The 10,000-nt window shown below is 40.1% G+C and overlaps 1 protein-coding gene and 1 pseudogene across 1 annotated transcript in view; one reads left to right on the top strand and one right to left on the bottom strand.

Moving 5' to 3' along the window:
* Nucleotides 1-10,000, top strand: part of LOC118657312 (arylsulfatase D-like) — a 19,702-nt gene that overhangs the window by 4,950 nt on the left and 4,752 nt on the right. The window contains exons 4-7 of the mRNA XM_036311156.1: nucleotides 1,972-2,094; nucleotides 3,407-3,830; nucleotides 5,158-5,294; nucleotides 6,252-6,389. Of these exons, the coding sequence (XP_036167049.1) occupies nucleotides 1,972-2,094; nucleotides 3,407-3,830; nucleotides 5,158-5,294; nucleotides 6,252-6,389 (822 nt within the window). The remainder of the gene's footprint in view (nucleotides 1-1,971; nucleotides 2,095-3,406; nucleotides 3,831-5,157; nucleotides 5,295-6,251; nucleotides 6,390-10,000) is intronic.
* LOC118657318 lies at nucleotides 4,789-4,892 on the bottom strand (annotated as a pseudogene).

Below are 10,000 nucleotides of genomic sequence, written 5' to 3'. Positions count from 1 at the left end.
ATAGATAGATAGATAGATAGATAGATAGATAGATAGATAGATAATAGATAGATAATAGATAGATGATAGATAGATAGACAGACAAATGGATAGACATGATAGATGGATAGATACATACTTAGGTAGGTAGATAGAGAAGATGAATGGATAGAAAGATGATGGGTGGATGGATAGACAGATGATAAAGATAGATAGATGATAGATAGATAGATAGATAGATAGATAGATAGATAGATAGATAGATATAAATGACAGATAGATAATAGATAGATGATAGATAGAAATAGATATATAATAGATAGATAGACAAATGGATAGACATGATAGAGGGATAGATACATACTTAGGTTGGTAGGTAGATAAGATGAATGAATAGATAGATGATGGATGGATTAATAGATAGATGATAATTAAACACATAAATGATGAAAGATGGATAGATAGATGATAGATAGATAGATAGATAGATAGATAGATAGATAGATAGACAGAAGAATGGATAGACATATGATAGATGGATAGATACATACTTAGGTAGGTAGATAGAGAAGATGAATGAATAGAAAGATGATGGATGGATCAATAGATAGATGATAGATAGACACATAGATGATAAAAGATGGATAAATGATGGATGCATTGATAGATGAATGGGTAGATACATACATAGGTAGGTAGATGTAATACATGAATGGATAGATAGATAGATAGATAGATAGATAGATAGATAGATAGATATAAATAATAGATAGATAATAGATGATAGAGATAGATATATAAAAGATAGACAACTAGATAGACATGATAGATGGATAGATACATACTTAGGTTGGTAGGTAGATAAGATGAATGAATAGATAGATGATGGATTAATATATAGATGATAGTTAAACACATAAATGATGAAAGATGGATAGATGATGGATGGATAGATAGATGATAAATAGATAGAGAGATAGATAGAGAGATAGATAGATAGATAGATAGATAGATAGATAGATAGATAGATGATAGATGGTAGATAGATAGAGATAATAGATAGAGATAGAAAATAGATAGACAAATGGATAGACATGTGATAGATGGATTGATACATACTTAGGTAGGTACGTAGGTAGGTAGATAAGATGAATGAATGGATGGTGGATGGATTAATAGATGATAGACACATAGATGATGAAAGATGGATAGATGATGGATGTATAGATAGATGAATGGATAGACAGGTGATAGATGGATAGATAGATATATACATAGATAGGTAGATACACGAGATGAATGGATAGATAGATGATAGATGAATAGATAAATGAATGGATAGATACATATATACGTACATACATAGGTAGATAGATAATAGATGGATGGACATATAGATGATAGATTTGTAAATAGTTGATGTATGGAGAGACAGTTGATGGATGGATAGATAGGTGATAGATGGATAGAAAGATAAATAGATGAATGGATAGATGCATACATACGTACATACATACATAAGTAGATAGACAATAGGTGAATGGGCATATACATGATTCATTGATAAATAGTTGATGGACGGATAGACAGATGATGGATGGATGGATGGATAGATGAATGGTTAGATACGTACATACATAGATACGTAGATAGATACATAGATGGTAGATAGATAGATAGATAGATAGATAGATAGATAGATAGATAATAGATGAATGTATCGACATATAATAGATGGGTAGATAGGTACATACATAGGTAGATATAGTAGATGAATGAATAGATAGATGATAAATGGATAGACACATAGATGTTGATAGATAGATAGATAGATAGATAGATAGATAGATGGATAGATAGATAGATAGATAGATAGATAGATAGATAGATAGATAGATTATAGATGGATAAATAGATGAGTCCCCAGCCCAGCATACCCCACTGCCCCCAACAGACACCGCAACCCCCTCTCTGCTCTACCCCCCCCCCCAGGCATGGAAGCCAATGACGGATACCGGGCCCTACAGTGGAACGGGGGCTCCGGGGGGCTCCCCGAGAACGAAACCACCTTCGCGAGGATCCTGCAGCAGCAGGGTTACGCCACCGGCCTCATAGGTACTCACTCATGTCGTGGTGACAGGTCGCCCTGAGAGCAGTGACGGCGAGAACCGTGTTCCTACATGGGAGGGAGTCAGGGGTCAGAGCCAGCATGTGGTACTGGATCTGTGTGACTCCCCTCTTTCATTGTGCATCTATCTATCGTCTATCTATCTATCTATCTATCTATCATCTATCTATCTATCATCTATCTATCTATCTATCTATCTATCTATCATCTATCTATCTATCTATCTATCTATCTATCATCTATCTATCTATCTATCTATCTATCTATCTATCATCTATCTATCTATCTATCATCTATCTATCTATCTATCTATCTATCTATCTATCTATCTATCATCTATCTATCTATCATCTATCTATCTATCTATCTATCTATCATCTATCTACCTATCTATCTATCATCTATCTATCATCTATCTATCTATCTATCTATCTATCTATCTATCTATCATCTATCTATCTATCTATCTATCTATCTATCTATCTATCTATCTATCATCCATCTATCCACCTATCTATCATCTATCTATCTATCTATCTATCTATCTATCTATCTATCTATCTATCTATCATCTATCTATCTATCTATCTATCTATCTATCTATCATCTATCTATTTATCTATCTATCATCTATCTATCTATCTATCATCTATCTATCTATCTATCTATCATCTATCTATCTATCAATCATCTATCTATCTATCTATCTATCATTTATCTATCTATCTATAGATAGGGGTGATATATATACCTATATATATCACATATGTATATATACTCACACACACGCACACATATATCTGTATACATATACATATACATATACTGATATATATGTATACATATATATGCACTTATATATATACAAATATATAAATGTAAAATATATATGCACATATATATATGTACACACATATATATACTTATAGATGTGTGATTATAATGGAAAACATAATGAATATAAAAAATCTATATATATAAAAGCCTAAACGACCGAAACAACCAAACAACCGGTCGCTATGACGCTCACTGACCACCAGGAGGCAGACGCTCAACGCAGGAGCTGCCCCCTGGTGGTCAGTGAGCTCCTGCAGCCGCCACCTCTCACAACCCCCACCCAAGCACGAATTCATGCCCCGGGCCTCAAGAATAATAATACAACATATATAAAGTAATAATTAAATAAAAATACCAAATACATAAGTAAATAGCATAGCGCTGGGATGAACACAGGGGCGCCTACATCCTTCCTGCCCGGCGTTGAGCGGATCGGTCTCCCTGGTCGGCTTCCCTCTCCAGGAAAATGGCACCAGGGCGTCAGCTGCCAGTCCCGCCGCGACCACTGCCACCACCCTCTGCGCCACGGGTTCGAATACTTCTACGGGATGCCCTTCACGCTGGTCAATGACTGCCACCCAGGCCGGCCCCCCGAGGTGGACGCCGCCCTGAGGGCCCGGCTGTGGCGTCACACCCAGTGGCTGGCCCTGGGCGTCCTGACGCTGGCGGCCGGCCAGGCCTGGGGGCTCCTGTCCGTGCCCCGGGGGGCGGTCCTGGGGGCGGCCGGCCTCCTGGTCCTGTTCTTCGGGTCCTGGTACGCCAGCTTCGGGTTCGTGAGGCGCTGGAACTGCCTGCTGATGCGAAACGGCGATGTCGTCGAGCAGCCCATGGTTCTGGAGAGAACCGCCGGCCGCCTGCTGAGGGAAGCCGTGTCCTACATTGAGAGGTATCCCCACCTCCAGCTTGGTTCTTTTTAATTATTATTCCTAGAGGCCCGGTGCACGAAATTCAGACACTGGGGCAGGAGGGGGTGTCCCTCAGCCCAGCCTGCACCCTCTCCAATCCGGGACCCACTGGGGGATGTCTGACTGCTGGTTTAGGGATCAGGCCTAAACCGACAGGTGGACATCCCTCTCGCAATCCGGGACTGATAGCTCCTAAGCGCTCCCCTGCCTGCCGGCCTGATCGCCCCTAACCGCCCTCCCCTGCCGGCCTGATCGCCCCTAACCGCCCTCCCCTGCCGGCCTGATCGCCCCTAACCGCCCTCCCCTGCCGGCCTGATCGCCCCTAACCGCCCTCCCCTGCCGGCCTGATCGCTCCTAACAGCCCCCGCCTGCCGGCCTGATCGCCCCTAACCGCCCTCCCCTGCCGGCCTGATCGCCCCCAACCGCCCTCCCCTGCCGGCCTGATCGTCCCTAACCGCTCTCCCCTGCCGGCCTGATCGCCCCCAACCGCCCTCCCTGCCGGCCTGATCGCCCCTAACCGCCCTCCCCTGCCGGCCTGATCGCCCCTAACCGCTCTCCCCTGCCGGCCTGATCGCCCCCAACCGCCCTCCCTGCCGGCCTGATCGCCCCTAACCGCCCTCCCTGCCGGCCTGATCGCCCCCAACCGCCCTCCCTGCCGGCCTGATCGCCCCTAACCGCCCTCCCCTGCCGGCCTGATCGCCCCTAACCGCCCTCCCCTGCCGGCCTGATCGCCCCTAACCGCCCTCCCTGCCGGTCTGATCGCCCATAACCGCCCTCCCCTGCCGGCCTGATCACCCCCAACTTCCTCTGCCTTGGCCCCTGCCACTGTGGCTTTGTCCATAAGGGCGGCCGGAAGACGTCCGGTCTGTCTGGCCTAATTAGCATATTACCCTTTTATTCGTATAGATTTTTATTTTGTTATTCTGGTTAATCCTCACCAGAGGATATTTTTCCATGTTATCCTCGGACAGAGGACGTGTTAGATATTAAACCGATAAGAACAGATGCTACCCTTGATCTTAGCCAAAAGGCCGAGAAGTGATCCATTGTTTTGTTGCTGTTTTGGGGTGGGTTTTTTTTTTCAATTTTATTGATTTCAGGCCTGTGCCCTCGACCGGGAATCGAACCCGGGGCCCTTCTGTCCAGAGGCCGACGCTCTATCCACTGAGCCACACCAGCCAGGGGTGGTTCCCACCCCTCAAGTCTCTCCTTGGAAGTCATGGGTCCATGAGCATCGAAACAGAGGCCGTTGGATTCGAAGGGTATTTTTTTTCTCTCTCTCTCTCTTTTTTTCCTTTTTTTCTCCAGAAATAAACACCAGCCGTTCCTACTCTTTGTGTCTTTGCTCCACGTACACATCCCCCTGGTCACCAGGAGAGAGTTTCTTGGGAAGAGCAGGCATGGCTTATACGGCGACAACGTCGAGGAGATGGACTGGCTTGTGGGTGAGTCGAGGCTCGACCCGGCCTTCCCCACTGTTGGCCTCAGCATTGAGGAATGGTGACAGCCCGGCCGGTGTGGCTCAGTGGTTTGAGCGTTGACCCGGTCAAGGGCACAGGCCTGGGTTGCGGGCTCCATCCCCAGTCGGGGGCGTGCAGGAGGCGGCCGGTCCGTGATTCTCTCTCCTCATGGATGTTTCTCTCTCTCTTCCTCTCTGAAATCAATGAAAATTATTTTTTTTCAAAAATCGCGGACGTGGAAATGATTGCCATACGGGACACGGATCGCTTAAGATCAAAAGCCTTTCGAGGTGAGAAGCCACCGCGTTTCTTTGTTGGGGTGTTTTTTGTTTTTTATTAGAAGCGTTGGTTTGTTTTTTGCTTTTATCTGTTTATTTTTAATGTATTTTATTGATATTTTTACAGAGAGGAAGGGAGAGGGAGAGAGAGTTAGAAACACGATGAGAGAGAAACATCGATCAGCTGCCTCCTGCACGCCCCCCACTGGGGATGTGCCCGCCACCAAGGTCCATGCCCTTGGCCGGAATCAAACCTGGGACCCTTCAGTCCGCAGGCCGACGCTCTATCCACTGAGCCACACCAGCCAGGGTTCTTTCTTTTTCTTTATTTTATTTTATTTTATTTTATTTTATTTTATTTTAGGGCTCTTTCTTTTTTAAAAAATAATATATTTTTTTGGATTTCAGAGAGGAAGGAAGAGAGAGAGAGAGAGAGAGAGAAACAGCCGTGATGAGAGGGAATCACGGACCGGCCGCCTCCTGCACGCCCCCCACTGGGGATGGAGCCCGCAACCCGGGCCTGTGCCCTTGACCGGGAATCGAACCCGTGACCTCCTGGTTCCTAGGTGGAGGCTCAACCACTGAGCCACACTGGCCGCCCCCCACCCCCAATCGATGCCGTCTGATTGGCTGTGTCCTGATCATGGTTCCTTGTGTCCTGAAGGCAAAATCCTGGAGGCCCTGGAAGAAAACGGTCTGACAAACACCACCCTCACCTACTTCACCTCCGACCACGGGGGGCATCTGGAGGCCGGAGACGAGGCGCTGGGCCAGCTGGGCGGGTGGAACGGCGTGTACAGAGGTGAGTGCTACCTGGACCCAGGGGTTCGAGACCGGATCCGCCCAGTGAGTCCCAGTGGGAGGGGTTGCTCAGTGGGTAGAGCGTCGGCCTGCGGACTGAAGGGTCCCGGGTTCGAATCCCGGCCAAGGGCACAGGCCTGGGCTGTGAGTTCGATTCCGGGTCGGGATGCGTGTGGGAGGAGCCAATCGATGTGTCTCTGTCTCTCTCTCTCTCAGCCTCCCTTCCTCTCTTGCTATGTTTTTCGCATTTCCTTTTTCTAATAATGTTACACGCAATGAGCATTAATATCTCAAGAGGAGCTATTTTAAATATAGTAACGTCATATGCAATGAGCATTAATATTTCAAGAAAAAAAGATTTTAAATATAATAATATTCCATGCAATAAACATTAATATCTCAAGAAAAGCTATTTTAAATACAATAATATTATATGCAATAAAAATGAATATTTCAAGAAAAACTATTTTAAATATTATATACGTGCAATAAACTAATATTTCAAGAAACATTATTTTAAATATAGTAATGTTACATGCAATAAACGTTAATATCTCAAGAGGAGCTATTTTAAATATAGTAATGTCATATGCAATGAGCATTGATATTTCAAGAAAATGATTTTGAATATAATATTATTATATGCAATAAACATTGATATCTCAAGAAAAGCTATTTTAAATATAGTAATGTCATATGCAATGAGCATTAATATCTCAAGAGAAGCTATTTTAAATACAATAATATTACATGCAATGGAAATGAATATTTAAGAAAAACTATTTTAAATATTATATACATGCAATAAACATTAATATTTCAAGAAAAAGATTTTAAATATAATAGTATTACCAAAACTGTACTAACATAGCATAATATCACAAAAGTTGTAGGAGATATTAAAAATCTGCAAATAACAGGATTACTTCTATTATATTCTAATTTTTTTCCTCTGGCTCTATTGTTTTAAGAAAACCGATTTTAAATATAATATTATATGCAATAAACATTAATATTTTAAGAAAAACTATTTGAATATAATATGCATGCAATAAACATTAATATCTCAAGAAAAATTATTTTAAATATAATATTATGTGCAATGAGCATCAATATCTCAAGAAAAGCTATTTTAAATACAATAATATTACATGCAATGGAAATGAATATTTAAGAAAAACTATTTTAAACATTATATACATGCAATTAACTAATATTTCAAGAAAAGCTATTTTAAATATAGTAATGTCATATGCAATAAGCATTGATATTTCAAGAAAAACGACTTTAAATATAATAATATTATATGCAACAAACATTAATATTTTAAGAAAAACTATTTTAAATATAATATACATGCAATAAACATTAATATCTCAAGAAAAGCTATTTTAAATACAATAATATTATATGCAATAAAAATGAATATTTCAAGAAAAACTATTTTAAATATTATATACGTGCAATAAACTAATATTTCAAGAAAAATTATTTTAAATATAGTAATGTCATATGCAATAAACATTAATATCTCAAGAAAAACGATTTTAAATATAATAATATTATATGCAATAAACATTAATATCTCAAGAGAAGCTATTTTAAATATAGTAATGTCATATGCAATGAGCATTGATATTTCAAGAAAAATGATTTTGAATATAATATTATTATATGCAATAAACATTGATATTTCAAGAAAAGCTATTTTAAATATAGTAATGTCATATTCACTAAGCATTAATATTTCAAGAAAAAAAGATTTTAAATATAATAATATTCCATGCAATAAACATTAATATCTCAAGGAAAAAGGGTTTTAAATATAATAATCTTACCAAAACTGTACCGACCTAGCACAATATCGCAAAAGCTTTCGGAGACATTAAAAATCTGCAAATCACAGGATGACTCCTATTTTGTTCTAAAATGCTTTTTTCTCTGCCTCTATTTTTTTTTTTTAAGAAAAACGATTTTACATATAATAATGTTCCGTGCAATAAACACCAATTATTCCAGAAAAAAAAAAAACACTATTTTAAATATAATAATGGTGCTTGCCATAAACATAAACGTTTCAAGGGAAAAGGATTTTAAATGTAATCACATGACCCAGACTGTACGAACACGGCACAATATCACAAAAATTTGTAGGCGGCATTAAAAATCTGCAAATCGCAGGGTGACTTCTATTATATTCTACAGTATTTTTTTTCTCTGGCTCCATTTTTTGCTCATCAGTCTACGCTGGTCATTAAACCCCAGAAACGAGTGAGATCCTGGGGTAGCTCTCTAGCTTCCACTCTCTCGTCACGAAAAAAAATTTCAATGAGAAAAAAGGACCCTCACGTGAGGATGAAGAAACAATAAATAATTAAAGGCGTCGGGCTGGTGTGGCTCAGCGGTTGGGTGTTTAACTGATTTTGAGAGAGAGAAGAAGGTACATTGATAGATAGCTAGAAGGATGGATGATAAATAGATAGATGACAGGTAGATGGATAGATAGATGGATGGATAGATAGATAGCGGATAGGTAGATGGATAGATAGATAGATAGATAGATAGATAGATAGATAGCGGATAGGTAGATGGATAGATAGATGACAGATGGTAGATGATAGATAGATAGATAGATAGATAGATAGATAGATAGATAGATAGATGATAGATAGATAGAAAGATAGATGATAAATAGATAGATGACAGGTAGATGGATAGATAGATGGATGGATAGATAGATAGATAGATAGATAGATAGATAGATAGATAGCGGATAGGTAGATGGATAGATGGATGACGGATGATAGATGATAGATAGATAGATATAGATAGATAAATAGATAGATAGATAGATAGATAGATAGATAGATAGATAGATAGATAGCGGATAGGTAGATGGATAGATGGATGACGGATAGATAGATGATAGATAGATAGATAGATGATAGATAGATAGATAGATAGATAGATAGAAGATAGATAGATAGATAGATAGATAGATGATAGATAGATAGATAGATAGATAGATAGATAGAAGATAGATAGATAGATAGATAGATAGATAGATAGATAGATAGATAACAGATGGGTAAATGGATAGATGGATGACGGATAGATAGATGATAGATGATAGATAGATAGATAGATAGATAGATAGATAGATAGATAGATAGATAGATAGATAGCGATAGGTAGATGGATAGATGGATGACGGATGATAGATGATAGATAGATAGGTGATAGATAGATATAGATAGATAAATAGATAGATAGATAGCGGATAGGTAGATGGATAGATGGATGACGGATGATAGATGATAGATAGATAGATAGATAGATAGATAGATAGATAGATAGATGATAGATAATAGATGATAGATACATGATAGATAGATACATCTCGATTGAAAAGATCTTTTAAAAATATGTTTTTGTCGATTTTGGAGAGAAAGGGAGAGAGAGAGAGAGAAACATCCATGAGGAGAGAGAGCCACGGGCCGGCCGCCTCCTGCACGCCCCCACGGGGGGTCGAGCCCACAACCCTTGACCGGGAATCGCACCCTGACCTCCTGGTTCCTCGGTCGACGCTCAACCCCTGAGCCACGCCGGTTG

This window comes from Myotis myotis, unplaced genomic scaffold (assembly GCF_014108235.1).
Source record: "Myotis myotis isolate mMyoMyo1 unplaced genomic scaffold, mMyoMyo1.p scaffold_m19_p_50, whole genome shotgun sequence".
Classification (NCBI taxonomy): Eukaryota; Metazoa; Chordata; class Mammalia; order Chiroptera; family Vespertilionidae; genus Myotis; species Myotis myotis.
The sequence above is the reverse complement of the archived record's forward strand: the minus strand, read 5'-3'. Positions and strand labels throughout refer to the sequence as shown.